The 24,128-nt window shown below is 39.2% G+C and overlaps 1 protein-coding gene across 7 annotated transcripts in view; it reads left to right on the top strand.

The window, feature by feature from the left end:
• RASSF8 (Ras association domain family member 8) overlaps positions 1-24,128 on the top strand; it is a 92,241-nt gene that overhangs the window by 50,996 nt on the left and 17,117 nt on the right. For 6 of the 7 annotated variants that reach the window (XM_082043733.1, XM_082043738.1, XM_082043736.1 and 3 more), the window contains one exon: positions 19,471-19,666. In XM_082043733.1, the coding sequence (XP_081899859.1) occupies positions 19,564-19,666 (103 nt within the window). In that variant the 5' untranslated portion in view covers positions 19,471-19,563. Of the gene's footprint in view, positions 1-17,489; positions 17,545-19,470; positions 19,667-24,128 lie in introns of those variants that run through there. The other variant, XM_082043739.1, reaches the window with a different exon arrangement.

Genomic DNA, 24,128 nt, shown 5'->3' with positions numbered 1-24,128 from the left:
ATTCCATAGAGGCTATATAAATCTTCCCCTACGTGCAGTTGATGCAAAGGGTATGGTTGTACTGGAAAGATAGCTTTATCTAGTAAAATATAGATGGTAATGCAGTTTTATAGTGGAATCCCAAATGCCTTTACTTTCCTGGGAGATGTGTCAGAAGTACCTACAAAATTACTTTAATCACTAAGTTCTTTTTTCTGTCTCAATGCCAGTAATGTGTTATGGAAGTGCTTTATAGGTACGGGTTTTAAAATAACGTGGAAAGGGACCTGTGTGTCATAGTCTGTCACAAGTGGTTTAGATTTTGTTTTTACTGTGGCATGTGAAGTCTGTTCTGTTAGTCATGGATTCTAAATTGAATTCATCACGTTTGTGTGTTTGATGGTTTTGTGGGTTTTGTTGTTATTGTTTGTTCGTGTTTTTTTGGTTTTGTTGTCTTACTGCAGTTCTGAGATATTCATAGAATTGGCAAAATATGCTCTTGAGATGCAATAGACCCCTTTGCAGGGTTACAAAAAAGGTATAAATGGGTATAAAGATGTGCATACATTATAATAACATAACCTTTTCCTAGGTATGCCAGCAACACTTTACCTGCAAAGCTTGCACAGCAGGTTAAAAATATTGACAAGAAGTGTTTATTAGTCAAATGGGAGTAGTATCCACTCACTTGAAAGCTTCTACAAATGTACAAGATGGTATGATTTTATTTTTTTTATAAAATAAAGTGAAGTAGCAATAGTTCTTCTTAGGCAGATGGCAGTTTTAGAAACACTCCTTTTCTGTATGCAACCACAGAGGTAAACTGGAGGTTGAGCTTGGTGCATGTCTTGTTAAGTCAGGCAAGTGGTTCTGATGCTGAATTCTCTAGTTTTAAGCAAGAAGGATTAGAGCTCTGCTGTGTTCCCTTAGCAGTTCTGTTTGGTTTTCATTACATTCACTTTGCTATTTAACAAAGCTTGTGTGTGCTTTTCAATATTTTATCCCGCACACTGTGCTTTGACGTCTGACATTTGGCCTACTTGGATTGATTCCTCTATTAAGTGAGAGGAAGGTCATGCTTGTTTGATAGTTTAGACAATAAAGCTGCATTGGCAGTGATCTATGCTAAACTGGATTTGAATTGAATTAAGGTTTCCTATTTTTAATTAGGCTTTACATTGTGTTTTAGTGTGGTGCATTTTCTTCAACTTTCTCTTGCTGCAATGACCAAATGCTTGTGCATAATTAGTCTTTATGGCCTGTTAGCTGACTTTTATGTTCTCTCAGAGTCATGCAGGGGATTTGGAGTGTGTGGCTTGGGATTTTTTTGAATGCAAGTGCTGGCTAAATATTGAGACTGTAGACTGACCTCTGCGAGAGATTTCCTGTAGTCTCTACACTAGGCCAGTTTAAGGATCTCTGATCCTGACGCTCAGTCGTCACCTTCACTGGTGCAGTTTTAGTCTCTTTCCACATGTTCTTGCAGTGAGGTGGCAATAATGCCCCAGGACATAAGTAGGTTAAGAAAGTTCTGTGTAGATCTCAAACTCTGTGTTAACAAGAATCTCTTTGTGCTGCACTACTTCAAAAGTTTTGAGGGGAATCTGCCTTTCAGTGAGTGTGGAAATAACATTGTTCTGTGGTAGACGCCCTCTATTTGAGAAAACAAGTGCTTTCTACCTCTGTGTTTGGGCCAAGGCAACATCCTTGGCACTTCTGTCTGACAGAGGCAACTTCAAGGTTAAAACTATGCATAGATTAGATAACTAGGGTGGGCTTCAAGGCAAAATCCTGTTTCATAAAGCACTTGAATAGCAACATGACCTCTACAAGAAAGTTGGGGAAAAAAAACTAGAGCCTGAATATTATCTACCAACTTTTGTACTGCACTCTCCATTTCCTCTCATTTTGAAACATCACAAGGAGAAGAGTCAGCAGAAGCAAGAAATCCTGGTAGTTATCTGTTAGCATTACAGGGTGAAAGGTTTAAATGTTCTGACTGCTCCCTAGATGCTGAAATTGGAACTTAATCAGAGTTTCTGGTCCTGATTCATTCAAACAGTCAGTCTTGATCCATGAGTTAAAATCTGCTTCAGGTAGGCTAAACACTGTTTAACTTCCTGGTTAATATGCATGTGTTTGTATTAACCTGGCCTTATGTGTTGACAAGGCAATAAGAATCATAGAGCCATTTAGGATGGAGAAAACATTCGAGACTGGAATAGATGATCCAGCACTTGTCCAAAGCATGTCTGAAAATGGAGCTGATACATTGTTTTGCTTTGGAGTATGCTTTTTTCAAATTTTGCTGTCCCTGTGATATATAATATTGATAATCTAAAAGATTATCAGTGAATTATATTTTCAGGTTGTTTAGTGTGAAGGTGTGTCTGTCTTCAGGCTTTCTTTCCTCCCTTGGGTTAATGCTTTCAGAATATTAAGTAATTGGGGTTTTTTCCTATTGTTGAATAACTCACGCAGAGATATACATCTGGTCCCAGTTTTAGTCACTGTTGGTCTTTTAGAGTGTTTAAGAGATGGCTTTTGTATTTCCCCCTCTGAAAGTTAATCTAGTATTCACCCAGTGGTACTATTCTGGTGACCCTGGTGTGCACACTTTACTCTCTGTGCTTTGGGAAACGTACAGTGTAAGCTTCCTGAGTTCTCATCTTTGTTGACAGGACTGTGTATGCATTTCTGTGAAAGCAGGGGTTTTTTTAATCCAAAATCTGTAAGCAGTATTAAGGACTGAAAATTATTCCATATCATAAGAATGCCTTTAATTGCCAGGTTCATAGAACTAAAGTCCTTCTTGCTTTTTCCACAGTCTCAAGTATGTTGTTTTTGTTTGGTTGTTGTTGGTTTTTTGGGGGTTGTTTGTGTCGGGGGGGGGCGGGAAGCGTTGGTGTTTTGGGTTTTTTTTGGGGGGCGGGGGGGTGGTGGTGGTTGGGTTTATTGCCTTCATGACAGGAAGAGGAATGATACAGGCAGTCATCTGACATAATACTTGTCTAAAAATAAAAAGATTGGCATTTGGGGCCCTTCAAACAAAGAGAAGTCTAGAAACCTGCTCTCCCACTTCAGGGGCAAATGCTCTGAGCTACTATATATAGTCTCCTTCTCATCCTTGGATCTAGCATTTAAATCCAAAAGAAAGAATGAGGTACTAAAATTCCTGAGGAGGACTCTGAGCTGTGAATGTTCCCCCTCCTCACCCAGCCTGACTGAAGAGCCTGAATGCAAGAGAGATTTGTTTGCAGGTGCATATATCTTGGGGGGGTTGGGCACAATGACACTTGGTGGCTGTCCCCAGTTATTTACCTCTGTCCTTTTGCTGCACCGAGTATGGAGCCCTGGTACTGTAGGTTTTATGAAGTTCATTTGTGGAACCCAGAAAGAATGTAGCAGTGCCCAGCATGCTGTCTGTAAAGATGTCTTGCTCTTGGTTTGTCTTTACCAGAGAATATAACCCTACAGATTTGCTTCCAATCACCCAGCTACTTCCAGTCAATGTCATTCATTGCTGTTTTAAGTACTGCTTTATAAAGCTTTCCTGTCCATTCTGGAAGTTGAAGTACTGTCACCTGCAGTTTGGTTTCAAGCCTGCAACCATGTTGCTCAGATATGTATTCGGGCTCTGTTATTCTAAATAATATTGCTCCAAGTGCTCATGCAGCAGTGTATTTGTGTTCTGCGGTAAAGGCAAGAACTTGTACCTCACTTTGCTTTTGCAGTTCTGCAAGTGTAATGTTTGATGGGTGATGGCATGTGGAAGAAAGCATTTTAGAACTCAAGCAAGGCTAGTATCTGATCTCTTTTCCTGCAGATTTTCTTAGTGTGTTTATCCTTAAAAGTATGTTTTGACAGAGTGCGGCAGTCATTGTGCAGCTGACAGTGGATTACAATATTGTTTGTTTAGGATTCGGAAGCCTAGTATTAGATTGCTTCTTGTCAGCAAAGTGCAGGATATACCACATGGTGTTTGCACATGGAAACAGTATGACCCCAGCCCTAGCAGTGGAATTCAGATAAAGTGATACTGTTCTCTGATTTTTTTTTTTTTATTTCCTCAGTAAAATACATGAAATTGTATGAGTATAGCTTAATGCATTAGTTAAATGCGCCTTAGCATCATGAAAGCAAATATTTCAGAAATAGCTTGGAGGTATTATACTCTATCTCCAGATATACCTAGTATTAACACACTAGTAAAGCGAGAAAGTGTGTTACTAATGTTGAAGTTGGGTTAGTTCAGCCTAAATGTTTCAGCTTCCTGTATCTATGATCCCAATGACCCTTTGCAAGTGGAAGGACTGCAAATAGTTGAACAAGCAGGACTTCAGCTCCAAAGTTGTTTTTAATTAAAGGCTTTCTCTTTGACAGACTACTCCCACATAGAGGGTTGGAAACTCATAAGTTTCCATGCATAGAATTTTTCTTTATTCTCCTGGGAGCACAGCAGACTTGACCACCTACAAAGGATGTAGATATTACAGTGAAAGCAGATTGCTTTCTCTCCAGGCAGAGATTTGCTGGGAATGAAAATAAGAGCTGAAAGTTTTGATTGTACTTCTTGTAATTCATGTGCAACACAATTTCATTTTACAGAGAAATCTAAACTACTACTATCTACTTTTAACTGTGCTGGTTGCATACACATAGATGAGTTCTCAGGAAGTGATAGTAGCTGTTACAGAACAAAGTTTAGGCTGGTCAGAATGTCAAGGATGGAATTGCACTTGAATTCAGGTTATGGTAAAAACACATTAAAAGTGACCTTACTGTGATCTGTAGGTCAGGGGACTGGATCTCTTCCATTGAGAGCAGGTTTAACCCTTTCTTCTCAAACTGTTGCTGAACTACATTGCTTCTAAAAGCAAAAAGAGGAAACCAATCAAAACTTCGTGATGGCAACATTGTGAAGAGCTTGTTCTTTTCTTATCAATATCAGATGTAACTGTCATGGTTCATTTGGATCCCTCATATTTATAGGTCAAATTAAGTGTCATTTTATGAGGTCCCGAGGAAAGAAAACAGACACGCATGACAAACAAGGGCTCAGTCCCATTTGTGCAGACTAGTCTAACATGTGAATTCACTAATTCATCACTTAATTAATGAGGTATCTAACTCACAAGTTCTCTGGTTCACAACTTGCAATTTGTAACTTGTGCGCCTATAAGCAAAACAGTAACACAGCTGATGTCGAGAGTGTTCCTCTTTACTCCTCTGTCATGTTGTAGTCATCCCCTGTGTTGTACCAGGAAACACAAAAGCCTCAGCAGTCCAGCTGTTGTTGGATCTGCTTCAAAAGCTTTTTGCATAGGCTGATGTATTTTTACCTTCCAGCTTAGAAATTTGGTTTATACTGTTTCCATGAGTTAGCAGGTTCTGAAGAAACTACCAGACAACTAGCATGCAGTGATTATGGCTGCAGGAGACAGCAAGCTGCAGATGATAATGGCTGCATAATGACCTTTAGCTCTTTCTTGCCGCCATGTCCTGCCTATGTGCTGCCCTCACTTTGGCCTAATGGTGCTGCTGCCAACACACATCAGGCTTTAGCATGAGCTCTGTATAAGCCAAACTCTGAGCAGGAGGTGAGTGAGCAGCCACACTGGCTTGTAGACAGCTGAGCTGAACTGTCTTTTAGAGGTTCAGGGACAGTCTGCGATCTTCCCATTCCCAATGGAAGGCTGCTGCCTCATGATCCTGACTCCTCTAATGCCTTCCCTTCAGAGATGTGTGACTGCATCTCTACAGAACATGGTATTACCCTTCAAAAACAGCCTTTCAAAGGACTCAAGCATGGGCTACCTTTATGTTCACAACTTACTGTGATTTATGTAAGAACAACCCATTTTAAAATTATAAAGGTTTGAGCAATCCAGTTGTCTTGGTTTTGAATGGATGCAGATAATGTTGAGAAGGAGGACCATGAAATGCAGAGACCTGGCATTGCAAATTCTTTTACAATGTCCAATTTGCCATACTTGGTTTCTAGCAGGTAACCATTAAATTATTGTAACCACCCTAATACATTCCCTGTGTAGTATACAATAGCCTTTAGAATAAAGTTAATCGTAACAACTACATGTCTTGTTTGTACATCTATCAGGCTGCAGGATATGTTTGCTATTATTATGTTGCTTTATTCTGCTATTGTAGAGATTGCTCAACTCTGTCCATACCAATGGCTGCATTATTTACACAGTAGAAGAAAGGAAGAGTAAATGAAGTGAGAAGGTCATGAAGACTTAAGGTTCTGGAACCAACCTTGAGTTGTTGTTTGCATATTGGACTTTGTCACAATGCAATCATTTTGTGAGGAGGAATGGTGACATGAGAAGCTGTTTCTGTAAATGAGATGAGAAGAAGAAAACAGGAGGTGGAAGGTTTGTTAGGTGACTTAATTTCCAGAGGTTCCTTGGAAAACTTGAAGTTCACTCATGTAAAATAAGTACACAAAGATGATTTGCCCTTAGAATAAAAATACGCAGGGAAAACCTTAAAAAGAATAAAAACAGAAGATGGGCATCTTGACAAATGAGATGAAAACTTTGAGTCACTAGAGTACATCTGTTTTGGGCCCCTCCATTTGAGGTGTTTGAAGTGACTGAAGTTGCAGAGCCTGAGGCCTCAGCACTTGCTGGAAATTAGAGCCTGTTGAACTTATGAAACACATAGAAATATGTGCTTTGTGAACAATCTTAATACAGTTGACATTTAAACCACAGGCCTTTATCACCTCTTCAGCAACACAGATGTCCCAAAGACTTGCACTGGTGGTGGGTTTTTGTTTGGTGGTGGTTTTTGTGTTGTTTGTGTGTGTTTGTGGGTTTTTTTTTAAGTTGGCCTGCATTACATGCATTTACTGTAAAACTCAATTGTCTGCTTTTTTTTGCACAGAAAACCAAGAGAACTTGATAAACAACTTTGCTAAACATGTCCAAGCCACAGGGTGTTGAACCGTTCCCTAGAATTGCTAATGCCTAATACCTTTTTTAGAGGAAAGGATACTTTCTTTTTCATAAAGATACTTAGAAGCACATGGTTAATTTGACATCGATGTTTAATGTGGCTTTTCAATTTGTTCATTTACAAAAATAAATAATTTTAAAAACCCAAACACCACTTAAATTCTCTTTTCTGATATATTATACTTACGTGATTTTTTTTTTTAATTTAAATGTAGTGTTTTGGATATCTGGACTCATAAATGTTTTGTATTTTGGATAAATGTAGGTCTTCATTTGCTCACTATCTTGCAAGTAGCAGCAACTTTCTGTAGGCAGTTGCCCTTGAGTTCTTTCCAGGATTTAAATTGCTTGCTAGGTAATTGTGCTTAATAAGTCATACTGGCTTCCTAATGTTGCCACCTGGTATTGTACACTTCCATAGCTACATATCAATAAAGATTAAAAATCCCAGCAACCATTTCTCATTTAAAAGAAAACAGTCTGACATATCTTTTTTTTAAGATATGTCACAAAGTTCTAAATCCTTAACCCTGTCTATTAACTCATTCACTGCTGCTAATGGCTATAGCTCTCCAGACTGCACAGCCTGTCCTCCATGTTTGTATGGAGAGGAGTCCACAGAAGTGGACACTACTGTTTTTTAAAGTTTGGTAAGAAAGAACAGTGAAAACTAAAAATGTCCTGATTGTATTATCTGAGGGTTTTTTTTTTCCTGTTTCGAGAAAGAAATGCAAGCTGAACTTTGTACTCCTTTGTACATAAGGAGTATGGTGGTAGCACAGAAAGTATATCAGCACTTTGGCTCTTATCACAGCATTACTGAGCAGCTGAGATGCTGTTTTGTTTAACTTGGACTCTGTGTTCTTCAGTACCAGTACCTGGCATCCCAGGCATCTCATAATTAAGTTCAGAGACGAATGGTGAAGATCCAGCGTGATAAGATGAATGACACTAAAATTCCTTCTGGTGGGACAAATGTATTCCCAAAAGGCTTGATTAAGTTGCCAATCCTTTGGATGCTTTCCAGCAGCTCTTTAAGCAGGTCACTGTTTGTCCTGGCCACTCTAAAAAGCAACAGAACTCCCTGAAAGAAGGTACAACCTGCCAAAGTTGTTTGTAGGACACATGGAGGTGAGTAGAATAAGATTGGTTAGCATGAAAAGCAGTAGGGTCACAACATGCCACCTGTTGATCCATTGTGTTATGGTAGGCACTGTGCAGAAATAGATTAAGGAAGATGATGAGATTTAACCAGTAACTTGCTAGAGTTTCTCTTCTATGTGCATATCTGAGGCATTTTTTCAAATGAACCATAAAGCTGTCCAGTTCACTTGGAAAAACATATGAGAAATAAGAAGGGTAGGGATAAGTGTGGAAGGATTTCCAGAATGAAAATAAGTAGATCACCTATAATGTACTAGAGAAGGGGGACGGCTACTTTGCACTCTTTTTTGGCAAGTCTGCTGACTCCAGAAAACTGTCCTGACATCATCATTCTGGGCAAGCGGAAAGGATGGGATTGCTATGGGTGTGGTGAAGAGGAAGATGCAGTCATTAAGACTTGAGATGGAAGCCTTGTAACTGCGTGGCCTGTAATGGAAGGCTGTATCTCTGAAGGTGCACAATGTAGACAGTATCTGAAAATAAGACAGTATCTGAAAATATGAGGGGGGAATTGATAACTGGAAAGTGGTGCTGACTTGAAGTTGTTGTAACAGAAAAAGAAGGTAGGGACAGAAAAATAAAAACTTTTTTTCTGTATTGAATTTGAGTGAATATCCATTTTCCAGCAGTATTGCAGTCTGTGATTTATGTTTTGTTGCTGTCATTTTTTTTTTGCATACAATTCTTTTCAGGAACAACAACAAAAAAATCCTCTTCTGGGTCATTCTATGAATGCTATACATGATCTTTCTAAGACTGCTACCCAAGGGCAACTGTGTTTATAGTGATGTTACTCATCTCTACACTACTTGCACCTCCCAGTGAGTTTTGGACTTTTTAAGTGAGTTTTAGCCAAATTAAAAGAAAATTAGTGGTTTTAAAAGTACAAAGTTTGTAACAGTTTCCCTAAAATTATCAGCTGAATAGAGCAGAGATACTTATGTATACTCAGCTCCTGAAGTGATATTGCAGTTCCACATCCATTTTAAGACAGTGTGGCCAGTGGCCAAAGCAATGTAGACTTGGCGTGGAGCTGGCTGTAGCACCACCACCGCACTGAAAGCAGAGCTGGGGGAATTAAGTAATGCAGTTAGAGTATTTTAGTCCATAAGCTATAGCTGTGTATTATGTTTACCTCAGATTTTGCTCTAATAAATAAAATTACCCAAACTTAAAATTGTCTAGAGAGGGGAAAACTTAAGTGATCCAGCTGAGTCCTACAAATAGAGAACAGAAGAAGCAAAAAAGTTCTTTTGTGCTTGGGGAAATATGGAAGTAAGTTTAGCCAAGTGTAACTTTTAGAAAGGGATGGGTTTTCCTGACTCATTTCTCTTACTTGCCTTAACTGTTTAAAGACTCCTTGTAGAGAAATAACGTTCTGTTCTGTCTTGCAGATTTTCCTAGGTTGCCTAGGAAGTGACTAGAGTGACTTGAAACTTCTTAGATAATGTTTAATGAATAATGTAGCCACTCTCTGAATAAAGCTTTGAGATTATAATTTTTTAAAAGTTACTGTTGATAAGTTGAAAGTGCCTCACCTTATTTCTGTTTCAGGAATTTAATTACAGTAAAATTTCTTTTCAGTAGTCATGTAATACCATAGCTTTAGACCATATGCTTCTAAAACTTCAGCTAATTCAAATTTAAGTAGATATTTCAACTGTAAGATGTATTTTATTTCCTGTATCCTTGAGTGGAAGGGACTGGAAGTGGAGAAATGGGCTTATTTACATGCAACTTTCCCAAAAATATAGTGGAAGGAGGTGGTGTGTTTTGGCCCATACCTTGAAACACGGGAAGTACAATTAGGTTTTTGTATGTTTTTCTGAGCTTAATGAAATTTGCCCTTGGTTCACATTTGGAGTCCAAGGAACACCTCACTTTGACAGCTGTGACTCAGTGTGGCTGTAGTCAAATGACAGAGCACAGCAAATGTTGCACGTGGGTTTGACTGAAGTGTAAAGAACAGATTTGGCCTTATAAAACCAAGAGTTAAGCCAGTCCTTGCCAAAATGGAGCAGATGGCCTCATTGCCTTTAGTGTAAATATTAGCAATTGCACACAAATGTCTTCAAGCAATCCCTCAACTGGCTATAAATGTTTGCAGAGGGAAATGTGAATGGGTAGAGCTGTGTCTTCCTTGAAACCAGCTGAGAGAATGACCTATTTTTCTCTCCTTTGAAGCTAGGGCATTTAGAGGCGGAAGGCAACTTTGAAGTAACCTGTGTGTATTGAACTTTCATATAAATATTTCTCCTTCAATGAAATAGCTTGCTTATTCTTCTACTCTTTGTTGTGTTTTCTTTCATTCCCACACAGCATTTAGACCATATTAGAGATGTATGAATGTGACGCCCACTTAATGCTGCTGTTATTAATGAAGTTGTGTTTGCTGTTTTCTGAAGTGTGCTATACATTTGATACTAATGAAGAACAAATACTTAAAGGCTTTTGGAAGATATTGCAGTGTAGTAAATGTATGCCTGTTGACTTGAGATGGTGAATGAGATGTTTATTTATTGGATATGACTCTCTTGAGCTGTTTGTCACAGAATTTATATGTGGTGCAGCCTCCTTTGCTAACATATTTGGAAAAGGATATTCATCTGCCACAGACTAAAATGCATCCCAGATCCCAGCTGATAACTGTCTTAAACTCTGCCACGCTGCTATCAACAGTCCAACCCTTTTGAGAACTGTGGTGAGCAGTGAGGCTTTCTAGGATGGGTCCATTCAGTCCTGCCTCTCTAGCAGGATTGTGATGTTTGATAACTGATTTTGTTAGTAGCTGGGTGACAGAGTGAGGAAACTGTATGAAGTTCAATAAGGGCAAGTACTGGATTTTGCACCTTGGTCACAGAAACACTAGATACAGACTGGGGAATGGTAGAGGCTGGAAAGCAGCTCTGTGGAGAGGGATCTGGGGCTTCTGGTTGATGGCAAGCTGAACATGAGCCAATAGTGTCCCTGGCAGCCAAGAGGGCCAACTGTGTCCTGGGTGCATCCAGCACAGCATTGCCAGCCGGGCCAGGGAGGTGATTGTCCCGCTCTGCTCTGGTGCGGCCTCACCTGGAGCTCTGTGTGCAAGTCTGGGCAACACAGGATAAAAAGGACATAAAGCTGCTGGAAAGTGTCCAGAAGAGGGCTACCAAGTTGGTGAAGGGTTTGGAGCAGAAGCTGTATGGAGGAGCAGCTAAAGTCACTGGGTTTGTTCAGCCTAGAGAAGAGGATCCTGAGGGGAGACCTAATGGCAGCTACAGCTTCCTCACAAGGGGAGGAGGAGGGGCAGGTGCTGATCCCTTCTCTCTGGTGACCAGTGACAGAACCCAAGGGAATGGCAGGAAGATGTGCCAGAGGAGGTTTAGGTTGGACACTGAGAAAAGGTTCTTCCCCCAGAGGGTGTTGGAGCACTGGAACAGGCTCCCCAGGGAGGTGTCACGGCCCCAAGCCTGACAGTGTTCAAGAAGAGACTGGACAAGGCCCTCAGACACATGGTGTGAACTGTGGGGTTGTCCTGTGCAGGAACAGGAACTGGACTCGATGATCCTTGATATCTTCTAACTCAGGATGTTCTATTATTCTATGAAAACTGCCTGCAGATGATACTTCAGTACTAATCTTGAAACAGATTCAAGGTTGGGATTTAGTGATTAAGCCTGCTTGAACTGGATTCAGACTTTTATCAAAATAAATCGTATCTCAAAAGCTGCAAGTAAGTGCTGCATTGGATATTGTTTTGATTTGCTGAAATATATCCTAGATATAATACTTTTAACTCAAGTTTTAAACTTCTGCTTTGGAATTGTCTGGCTGAAATCTACTTAGTAGAAGCAATGATCATTCAGTCTCTCTGACTTGGGTGCTGTCACCATCTCTAAAATGCTGTTGGGTTTTTGTACTTCAAATCTATGTGGAGTTCAGGTGCTTTTTATATCTAATCTTCAAGAAGCGTATTAATTAGAGTTGTTGTTCCTGTTGAATCAATGCAAGTGTGAGGGTGTGAAACTTACTGTTAAAAGTGCAAGGTTATGTTCTTAACAGTGACCAAATAAAAAGAAACTTTAATAAGCCTTGTGTTTCATTAGCTCACCTGTTGATTTTTCTTTCTAACATTTTGTGGTGATTTGAAAATATTCTGGAACACAGCTGGATCAAGCCTTGTGGCTTCAAAGTTGTGGGTCAAGATATGAAGTGTTACAGACTGTGGGATTTGAAAGCATTAGCACTTCAGCCATCAATATATGTTCATGACAGCAGGGTGGAACTTAGTTTTCTGTAAAGACGTGTATTTTAGAGAAAATCTGTGATCATGAAGCTTTCTAGCTGCCTTGTCTCCTGTACTACAGCTCCTAAGCTGGTGATCCCCTTTTGTGCTGCAGTTAAATCATTTCTAAGTGGGATCTTGGATTCCTTCAGTTTGTTTACTTGTAATCGTGACCCAGCCTAATGAAGCAAACTGCTGATAGTGGAGGAGGAGCACTGATGCCCTATTAATGAATTTGGGGATAATCTTGGTATACTGGTGTGGCCTTCAGCTTGCTTGGTTAAGATCAGCAGGGGCAGTAAAGACTTGGAGTAAGCCTCTATTACTTCTTTAACTGGGGTGGGGGGAAAGGGACAGGAGGGGAAGAAACAGGTTGTGCTGAGGCCTTTGAGATGTCATTTGTTTCTGTGTATCTGAAAAGGAAACAAGTTACATATTAGGCAAAGATGGCTTAGAATGGCAAACAATGAAAAATCAAGAGATGCAAGGGTTGAGGTTAGAACATTGTAAGGGAAGAAGATGCCCTGAATGCAAACACACTTCCTGAAGTCAGAGATCAGACTGACAACTAAAATGAAATACTGAAGTTATTTTCAAGGTGGAATATTTTTTATTTTCATTTCAACTAATATCTTACTTGATAGAAGCCATTACCAAATTTATCTTTAAAAGAGACTGCAAAAGGTGTGGATGAATCTTTCACCTTCTGTTTACTCCTCCAGCCCCAAAGGAAAACAGGTTCATAATTCTTTCTGGTCAGTTCTGACAAAGAGAGAGATAAGAGACTTCCAATTTGATTTTTCTGTGCTGTAAAGATTGTAGCTCAAACGGAGTGAGGGATGTTCTGTAATTGAGGAAAAACATATACTGTAGCATCCCCTGCTTCAAAACAGTGTTTCTTTTCCTCGTTTTTCCCCACCATGTTGTTTATTGCATTGCACCAAGAGAAACTGCAAAGAAAGCAACAGCTCCTGGACTAGACAGTTGAGAGTTCTTGGACACAAGTCAACTAGTAATTTATCTGGGAAAATGATTTTGGGACTTCTGGGGAATTCTAGGTTATCTGGAGGCAAGATTTCCAGCAGCCATTGTTGCTAGAAACATCCTCTTGTAGTTCAGAGCTTACACAAACTCATGTGTTGGTGCTGTCCTGTCCTGCCACAGGTACTGTGTATGTACATATAGCTTGTGTGTGTCTTGGATAGCTATTGTAGCACCAGATTTTGGCCTGTTTCATACAGACATGCATTAGACCATCTTTTGGCCAGTCTCCTGTGAAGAAAATTCCTTGCTGCTTACACTCTGACTTGTTCTCAACACTGTCATCTGCATGGTTGTGGTACCTCTGGTTTGCTTGCTTTAAGCAGTGCTTATTATCTCTGAGCATTCTTCTAGAATAGTAAAAGAATAACACTCTACAAGAGGAAATCACTTAATCCCACTAAAAAAAGTTGGATGCCACCTCTGTATAAATACATTATTTTCAAAGTAAATCATACACTGATTTCAAACCCACAACCTGTTCTTTTCTAATATGTTTTTGCGTGCAGAAGATTTACACTTGATATTTTTACTTGAACCTGCTATGAAAGGTTTTTGTGTATTTATTGATGGGAAGCATCCTATTTTGTAGGATGTTTCTCCTTCATTAATCCAAGGGAGGATTTTTGGTGAATAGTAGTTAGCTTGTTTCCAGTAGAAAATAATGTATTTGCAGTCATCTTCATCTGGAAAATGTTATTTGCTTTATACCAGAATTCTTATGGTAAGGAGAATCTGCCAAATTCCCCTGTGTTCATGGGAGGGTACTATCACAGTCTTCTGGATGGCTTATAAGCTCTTTCTGGGTAGCTGAACTGGCTTATTTGTACTTGAGGTGTCTTTGTTATTTGGTGGGGTTCTTTTGTTTTCTTTTTTCAATTAAGCCTCACTTGCCATAACTAACTGTTCTTATTAACAGATTCCAGCCTGGGTGGAACAAGCTGCCTACTTGTCCAGAGCCTCATCTGGTATCGTAATAGAGAAAGGCAAGGAGTGTAACTAGGCCATAGTGCCCAGAGAATGAGAAATAAAGAGAAAGTGCCAAACTCTAGATGATGTTTGGTTATAGCTAATTATGAATGAAAGTATGCTCACTTTAAAGTATACTAAATGACTGATGACTATTTGTTGGGAGAACAGAAAGTAACTGAAGTGGTTGGTCAAAATTCTGCAGTTGGCTTCAGCTGCAGCAGAATTTTAGCCTGGATTTGAGGTACACACTGCTTTTGGATGATGTGAGCCTTCTAAAGATTAGAAATGAGGTGAAATCAACAACTTAATTTTAGCTCTCAGGGTTTCTCATACTTAACACTTATGTCAAGGACAGATAGGTTTTGCAAACATCTGCTTGGAATATCTCTTTTGCTTAAACACAAGAAAAGCCCTTTGCACTTTGTTAGTTCTGTGAAATTGCAGACTTTTTATAGTTTGTAAACTAGCTGTGAAGAGGTAGTCAAACAGTAGCATATATATATGTCTGTATATATGCTGGATATTTCTTTATGCTTAAAAACTGAACAAGTGTTTCAGAGTAAGGTATTATCAGCCAATTAGGATAAAAATAATAACTTAGGGAAAATCTGTTTAGTGCATAGCAAACAATGTAATTGAGGAGGTTTCAGGCAAGGTAGTGGAGAACAGAAAGCACATGAGAGCTGGGGCTACGAAGTAGCTGAGGGATGTCAGCTTTCAGGTGCTTGGTTCCAAGCAGAAATACCTGCCACTATGGAGCTGATCACTGAAGAACTGAGGGGAAGCTGTGATCAGAGGCATGCTTTGGCCTGCGTGCCTCTCCTCAGTAAATTATCTTTGCATTCCTATTCCCAGTTGTTGCTAAAATAAGTTATGCATAAGGTGAACTGCTTTTGAACTTAAGGGCATTGTGAAACTTTGAGTGAGCTTTTTTCTGTGACCCTTTTCGTTTGCTTCAGAGAGAAATTTGTTTGGTATTGGAGGTAAGGGTTATTTTGCCTTCTGTATTGCAAAAGCATGCTGTGCATTTTAGACACAAACAACAGGTTGAAAAATGTATTTGGGGCTGTCAGAATGGCCCTAAGTCAAAAGGCAAAGAAGCTATTAATGGTGCATGAGTTAACCGTCAGCAAATAAAGAACTGAGTGCATATGAAAACCAACTGCTAATAAAAAGGTGTTACGGAGTCGTAACTGGGAAATGGAGGTAGACATAGGGCCAAAAGATTTTTCTGGTTTTCAGATCTCTCTTTAATCTCTGCTGCATAATCCTATCCTAGAAACCAAACCCATCCTAGATTAATTTTTTTGAACTTATGATAGATTAGCTTTGCTTAGAAAGTATATGAGACACAGTGATTTCAGCACATAGATCTTATATTTCTGATGTCTGTGTGTGTTCTGGTTTTAGTGACAGGTCCCTGAAAGAATCCCATTAGTACTTGTAGGACACGTAGTCCTTTAATTCAGCCCTGCATATTGGTCTGACGAAAGCACATACCACAGGCTGCTTTGTTGTTTTGCTGTTGCTATTTAGTCTATTAAAACTATTTGCCCTGTAAGAAATGAATGGGAATATTTACCCTGAGTTCAGGCTGTTTCAATGACACTTTGTTCGAATCATTTGCCACTTTGGTGAATGTTGTTTTCAAAATTGGAAGTGTCAGAAAATATTTCATTATTAAATAATGCCTCTCTTAGTTTTTTTTCTTTTTGCCTTTTTTTTTTTTTTAATAATAATAATAAATATCTATATATATGGTAGGAAAACAGATGACCAAAACTGATATGCACTGAACACAAGACTGTACATTGAGTGCTGACGGGTGGGAAAAATACACTTGCTAGATTGCTAAATTGAGAGAATACTTTGGATGTTGACAGACAGCAAAACAATTAGAGCTGTCGGATGCTTTGCTGACATGTGCATTGTCACATGGAGAGATGGCTTATTTTGTGCCAGTAAATCTGAACTGTTCAACTCTCGGCAAGATATTAAGTGAATTAACAAAGTCCTTATGGCTGGGCTTGGAATGCGAGGTCTGTTTATTTGTGAAGACAACTGGTCCAGGAATAAACAAAAGAGGTCACTGGTGTTTTCATGGTGGCTGTTATATTGCAGGCTAGTAAAAGACTTTCTTCCGCTTAGTTTATTGGCACATTAAAGCAGTGTTACCTGACTGAAGTTTCTCTATTTGTGCACTGTTAATACTTGTGTGGTTAGTAGTTTCCTTTGAAGTATGTCACTTTATGTGAGAAAATGTTTATTTAAACTCTTTGACCTCTCTGGGTTTGTGGGTACTTACTCATGTCTCAAAAGACTGTCTGTATACACTGGTATTCTTAAACACTATCACTTTTTTGTTGATTAATTATACAAGCATATTTGAAATTTATTTTTCTTATACATTTGGGCTTACTAGTGTTTCTTTCATTTTCTAAACCTGGACAGGGGTTTGGGGGTATGTGCTGGCCTGACTTTACTGCTTCTCCACTAACATTTGTCCTATCAATGTGGTGTGACCACTCTGGGCTTTGAGGTCTCCTGCTGCTGGCTGCCATGGCTTGTCAGGTGAAGATCACTGTCTTCTGGGTCATGTGTCAATATTTGTCAGCTGCTGAATGAAGTTGTGCTGTTTTGACTGAAAATGAGTTAATTTTCTTCATGCAGTTAGAAACCTTTCTTTTTCATAGTTAGCAAGGTCATTTTTTGGACTTAGTTTGAGAAGAGAGAACACCCTGGGACAGAGTTAATGTTTTTAATTGTTCTTGTCTGAGAGCCAAGGACACTCAGTGCTCTGCCCACAGGTGTGGGGCAGTGAGAAGGGGGGCACGGATGGGGCAGAGCTTGACTGACATCCAGGCTGAGCAATGAGAGTATTCCATCCCATCAGCATCATGCTTCATATTTAAGGAGTCAGGGCCTTCCAGTTTGTTCTTCCACTCGCTCTTGCTTGCTCTAGGGCACAGCTGAGGGAGTTCTGGTTCAGAACATTTAGTTTGGTCTTTTGCCATTTTGCAGAGGCCTTTGGGCCTTTCTGCCTTTTTCCTCTTTCTTGTCTCTTTGGGATCAGCTGTTGGGACTGGGTTGCTTCCTGGGACTGGCTGCTTGGTGTGGATGGAATTCATTGAGGAATTGCCTTGAGTATCTTTAATTTCTGTTTTACATATACTGTGTTTATCTTGATCCAGGTGTCTCCCTTCCATTTTGATTCTCTCCCCTGGGTGGGGGGGATGAGTGAGCGAATATTGTGGTTGTATTGCTAGCTCAGGTTACACCACGACAGAAGTATTTAGTTGTAGAGAGGAAAACATCTTTCCATTGTATCATGAGAGCTGCACTAGTGTATCTTTCTGATAGAGGGATGTTCAGCAGGAGAAGGCAGTGCTGATTAGACTGTAAAACATGAATTGTACTAAATGTTTGCTTCCTAAGTTTTTTTCTGCATTGTTTCTGTCTCCATGTGCAATTCTGTTAAATCCATCAGCATCATCAGATTCCGTGTTTTTTGTGTAACCCTACCCTATTTGTCTTTAGTAATCTCCTCTAAATAACTTTCAGATTTCTTTCACTCTATTCCTGTAATAGCCATTTTCCTGGTACTTAATTCTTAAAAAATATTGTCTTTAGTTTTATCATTTTATCCATATTGGATTACCTGAATACGTGAGCTTCCTTTATTGTACCAACATGGTTTATTTTTCCTGTATCTGCTTAAATAAACAGTACTCTCATTAGTTTTTGGTTTGGGGCAGAAGGGAGGGTGTGTGTTTCATTTTGAGGGTGCTGTGTGTTTGTTTTAAGAAAAATCACCCTTATTGGTGGTTTGGGTTTTGTTTTGGGGCTGGGATAGGGTTTTTTATTTTTGAGGCAGTTCTTCTTGGAGTTGTTACTCAGAAATTTTTGAAATTCAACATCTCAGCATTTCCAGCTAGAAATTAACTCTTGTAAGCTCTGATGTAAGTGGATTTGTTTATACAGAAGAAAAGCAACTTCTACAAAAGCTGAGCCCATAGCAAAACCACTGGAGTTCAGATCAGTAATTAATCTAGAAGTTAACACTAGATAAACCTTAAGTAGCTTGACTGTCAGTAACAAGACAGCAGACAGCAGATGGCTGATTGCTAAATCCTGACCCACTTCCTAAAGTTTCTAACTTTATTTTTATGCTGCAAAGTTTTTCTGGCGTTTGAGTGCAGAAAGAGATTTTTGAACTCAGGATTTTTTCTGTTTCAGAAAAAAGCAACCCTCTGAACATTTTTTTTTTTTTTCATTTTCAAACTTTGGGAATTTTCTCCTTTGAAATGAGATAGGGAGCTAATACACCATACTAGCTGGTATGACTTGGGTGTTATTTCAGCAAAGGCAGCAGAGCCCATTGCTTTTTGGTTTAGTAGCATTGCAGTGCCTATGGAAAAACCTAGGATAACACTCCAGCCAAAGTCTGCTCCTTTACAGAACCAGCACAGTGCTGACAAGGATTAAACCACCTCCACGACACTTCCCCTCATGCATCTCCTTGTTTTAGAGAAAGAAAGACTGTTAACTTTCCTTTCTGGGTTTTCCAGTGTTGGTACTAAACACACAGGTTTGTTTGGACCAGGAACCTTTGACTGCTTCCATATGGAGAGCAAGGCTGGGCTCTGATGGATGCTGTAGTTAAAGATATTTCCCCATTGTCTTGTTACACCACTAGCTGCTAGGAATTACTGAAGAAATACTGGAAATACCTCTTCGAGTACCTTGAGACATCCAGGCAGTATATAGAGGAAGAGGGGCACCCGTTACTTGAAACTGTTACGAGTTCATTCCGGAGTTGTTTATTTAGTGCTCTTTCTTTTGGTGCTTTTTTGTAATAACTTTGTATATTTCAGGAAATTAACTGTCATGAAACTTCTGGTACATCTACAGAATGGGTAGGCATTGCTAAAGCAAGGGATGTTTGATTCCTGTTACTTTTTTTAAAGAAGCCATGTTGCCTCTTCTACCCAATAGATGTCAAGGTGAATTTGTTAACGTTTAAAATTGGTAATGCTTCACTATATAAACACCAGGTTTTTTCTCTTGTAGCTGCTGAGAGAAGCCTGCTGCATTATCTCTGCTATAGCTGCAAGTATGACTTGACTGATTTGCATTCATGGCTCTTGGATGATCTGGTGAACCATGGAGCTCAAAGTATGGGTGGATGGAGTCCAGAGAATTGTGTGTGGGGTCACCGAAGTCACAACATGCCAGGAAGTTGTAATAGCCCTTGCTCAGGCTATTGGTAAGTAACTCTGTCAGCTGGATGTCTCGCAACTGGGGTGAAGCTTTTTTTTATGAAGCTGAACTGTGATGAGGTGGGGTTTCACTGAGAATCAGTGGAGCAGGAACATATAACGCACACTGGGATAACCTTGCAGTGTCAACTTGCAGCCTTGATTTTTAACCTGCCAGAGGGAGATTAAAAAGAAATACTTCGAAATCTATATACTTTAATCTAGGTCAGTTTTATTCTTTAAATAATAATATGATGCCATATGTTTGAGTAACCAAGAAACATAAAAGCAGTGCAAAATAATTTGTTGGCTTTCACAAGCTAATGGTGTTCATTGAAATTATACACATTGTAAGTATCTCCGGCTATATTTAGAATAGTATAGAACAATGAAATAGATCCTTCAAGTTCTCCTTTTATTCCTGCACCCCACATAACTTGGTACTAATGAAAGGGTTACTTGAAGTCTGTTCAATATTAACTATTTGCTGAACAGTTTAGTGGGGGGGGGGAAAAAACACCTTTCGGGCTCTACTATGAGATCATTCCTTCAGCCTTGTCAGATCTTTCACAGTGATTGAGAGCATCCTGAATAAGCCTCAGGTTCACCCCTCCAGTGCTTCCTATGCTGAATCTTATTCTTTGCTAAAATTTTGTAATTGGCTTTACACACTATTTAAATTTAGGCATTAAAACCTATGTCTTAACCTAAAATTAAATTCATAATTTAAGGGTTAGCTTTTGCATTTGTCAGTATTCTGGTAACTTTGCGAGGTTGTATTAGCATTCTGACTTGATTGCAAAATAATAATTTTCTAATAAATAAGTATGCTCTACCTATATGCATCAAATGCCTTTTGAAGTTTCATTTAAAAATTGTAGGTAGTCAGTCAGTATGTCTCTCAAATCTTATATTCAATGGTAACTGATAAGTGTGCTTTTACTGTTTGTGTTAGTTACAGCTTTTCATTTAGTGCTAATTGATTTATGAATTGCTTGCATCCATATCTCATTTTCTGCCTGCAGGTTTTTTTAAGGCGTAATTATGCTAGTGTGATTACTCCCTAGTGGTGATTAAGAACTGCTACATATTTAGAAAAAAAAAATAAACCGGTTGTGATAGACTTTGGTTCTTTGCTCTCAATATCTCTTTTATCCTGTTTCCTTTGCCTTCTCCTGCAAAACAAAAAACTTCAGACTCCCAGTTCTAGGCAAAAATTTCATGTTCTCCTGTGTAATTTCTCTTTGTTTTTTTTGTATCCTGAGTTATTATCCTGAACTCTGAAAAGACTCCATCAGTCTTGAAGTGCACAGTGTTTTGTCAAGTCAGCAGACTTCCTTTTCTGTAACACATCACCAGTTCATCTGGGACATGTGACTCTTGTTCCATGTGGAGATAAATTTCAGCTGCAACCAGAGCCAAATTAAGATAATCCTTTGGAAACTCCTTCCTGAGACAAATATCCTCTCTAGAAAACACCTAGAGTAATTGCGCTCCAGTTCCTCACCGGGGCTGTTAGGACAATATTAAACACTGTATAAATTACTCTTGCATGTCTTTGGCAGGTAGGGCTTTCCCAGCCCTCCTGTCAGGCTGTTCATCAGAAGAACAACCATATGTCTGCTCCTTTGATTTGGCTATAGGTACCAGCTTACCAGGAATATTTGTCCTTCTAATTTGAATGGGAATCTATTAAAATGTATCCCTTCAGCTCTCACCTGACATTTGGTGGTGGAAAGTAGCCAGACTTAGTTGGCTACCTCCTTGGTTGGCTCTGATCTTATTTTCCACTTTGCAGTCTGGCTCCTTCAGCAGTCACATAGCTTAGCAGGACTCAGTATTATTTTGTCTGTGTTTTGGTCTGTCTGCAAAGTTTTTGAGATGCTCCTTCTGGTTTATTGTGTCTTACAGCTCATTAGGTCCTCAACTTAAAAAAAATTAACACACACACACACACACACACACACACACACACACACACCACACACCCCCCCACATTTCACTGAGCCTGAAATATGAACTGCAAAAGGTATATTACTTGTGCTGAAGCGCAGTGTCTGGAATATCCGCAAATTAACTTTATACAGCCATCTGCACCAAAGAAAGCACAAGCCAATGATACTTGTATTAAGACATCCAGAGTTCAAGAAGCCTCTCATGGACAAACTGAAGCTGCCTCTCTTCTAGAGATCTGAAAAGTAAAGCTTTACAATTTATTTCAGAAATAAGAAAGTAAAAATTATTATAGAATGGGGTGTGGTTGGAAGGCAACTCTGAACATCTTGTAGTCCAACTCTGCTACTCAAAGTACTCAAAGCACTCAAAGCAGAGCCAACAAGAGCAGGTTGCTCAGGATATGTGCAGCTGCATTTTGAATATGGCCAAGTATGCAGACTTTACCTCTCTGGGCCAGCTCTTCTGGTGCTCAGTCACCCTCACAGTCAGACTTTTCTTCATGTTTAAATGGAATTTCTTGTATTTCAAGAAATTTCTTGTCACTTGATGAAAGGCAGAGCCATGTCACCTGATCTCTTGCTGTGATAAGAGCAACAAAAAGGGTTCCATCTCTTTGCTTTCCAACTCTCCCCTGGTGTCGTGGAAATTCAGTAATACCTTCAGGATACAAAAGTATTCTTTTTTTTTTTTTTTCTTTTTCTTTCTTCGCCAAGTGCAAAGACAGGGAGGACTTGTGTTCTAGAGCTGTTATAACCAAACAGAAATAGGTGATCATGCTGGGCTTTGCCTCTTTGTAGGAGGTTCTGTGCTGTACCCCAAGTGTAGCCCAATCCTTTGGCAGTGGAGTCCTGTCACTTAATTTGCCCAGCTGATGCTCCTTGCCCTATTCCTTGCAAACTGGTATCTGGCAGTATTATCTCTTTCAGTGGAAAGGCATGTTTGTGTCTCTTCCATTGAGGCTATACTCCAGATGGATAGCATTTGTGTAAACTGTTCTTGCATTAGGATCTCCATCCTGTGTTGCTCCTTTCTTCATCATTGAGGAATAGGAAACTATTCTCCTCCAAGTTTCTGTACCAACTAAGGGGATTTTAATTTCCATTTGGCTTGAAGTTAAAGAGTTTGAATTAAATCTCAAATAAACCTCATTCTTTAAAACAAAAAAGAAGAGAGAGTTGTCTCCTTTGGTGATCCCAGCAAAACTTGTATCAATTGGATATAATTTTGGATACCATAATGATTGTGTCTCTAACTTAAAAGGAGTTAGGAATGCCTTAGCTGGAGGGAGGGTTGCTGGAATTCTGTTCAAGACAGACACAAAGCTATTGAGTTACTAGTTTCCAGAGAGTCAAATCACCTTCCACTGGGATACTGAAAAATACTCGATATTACTTTTTGAGAGTTTTATCTGGGGCTGTGCCTTTTTTACTGTTGTTTTGTGGGGTTTTTTTTAAACTTAAGCTGCTTGCAAATTACAAAGAGAAAGATCCGGCCTTATAATACAAATAAGAGAAGCGATCATTTAGTCATGAGAAACTAAGACCTCACCAAAATGTAAAAATATACCACAGCACACATTTTAAATGGAGAACCATGAGTCGTTTTAAAAATATTGTTGCCAGGAGAGATGAGCTAGATTTTATCACATCCATCATTGTCTGTTTTAAAAATGTATATTTGACAGCAAATACTGCCTGTTTTTCTGCTTCCACTAACTTTTCTTTGCATTCTGTGAAAATTGTGCCAGAATGGCTTCATGTAAATGCTGCTTGTTATTTTGGTTCCTCCTCTTAATTTGGGCAACTGGAAAACAAGAAAAAAAAAGTCATCGTTACTTTTCAACTATATCTATGGTGAGATGGCTGGTGAATCCAGTCAGAGGTCTGTTTTGCATAATAGTATATGGACTTATACTCAAGCGTGTGTGTGTGTGTGTGTGTAGCGGCTCCTCTCAAAAACTCATTGTAATACTGAGGGAAAAACAGATGGTATGTATCCTAAAAGAAAGTGAGCTTATCTTTTTAGTTAGTAGCTTAGGCAGATGTAGTTTAACTACAGAAGATTTTTTTTTTTACACTGGATTTTACCGGTTGTTTTCCATTCAAATCTAAAAAATAACTCTTCCAAGGGAATATAGCGATGGATAGCGCAGTAACAAATATATTTGCCCTGTTTCTTCAGAAGCATTCTTTTCCCAGTTCCAGCCCCTTTGAGGATTTTTACTGTATTCGTCGTGATTTCCGTTCCCTCTGGAGACTAGAGTGCGTCTTCTGTACTCAGAATGACACGTTTGTTTCCTAGAAAGAGAATATTTCAGCCTGGAGAAGCAAAGCTTGAATTTCTTACCAAAGTGCACTTTTGTTTTCTGCCTTCTCCATAATTTTCTGTGGCAAATAATTGAAATGGCAGACTTGCTTTAAATAGTGCTGTGGATTTTGGCTTTCTGGCTTTAGCACAATATCAGGAGAATATGAGCAACACTTCACTGAACAAGAAGTACAGCTGTCTCTCTTT

This window comes from Streptopelia decaocto (assembly GCF_964273445.1).
Source record: "Streptopelia decaocto genome assembly, chromosome: 1".
Taxonomy (NCBI): Eukaryota; Metazoa; Chordata; class Aves; order Columbiformes; family Columbidae; genus Streptopelia; species Streptopelia decaocto.
This window is presented reverse-complemented; position numbering and strand designations above follow the sequence as displayed.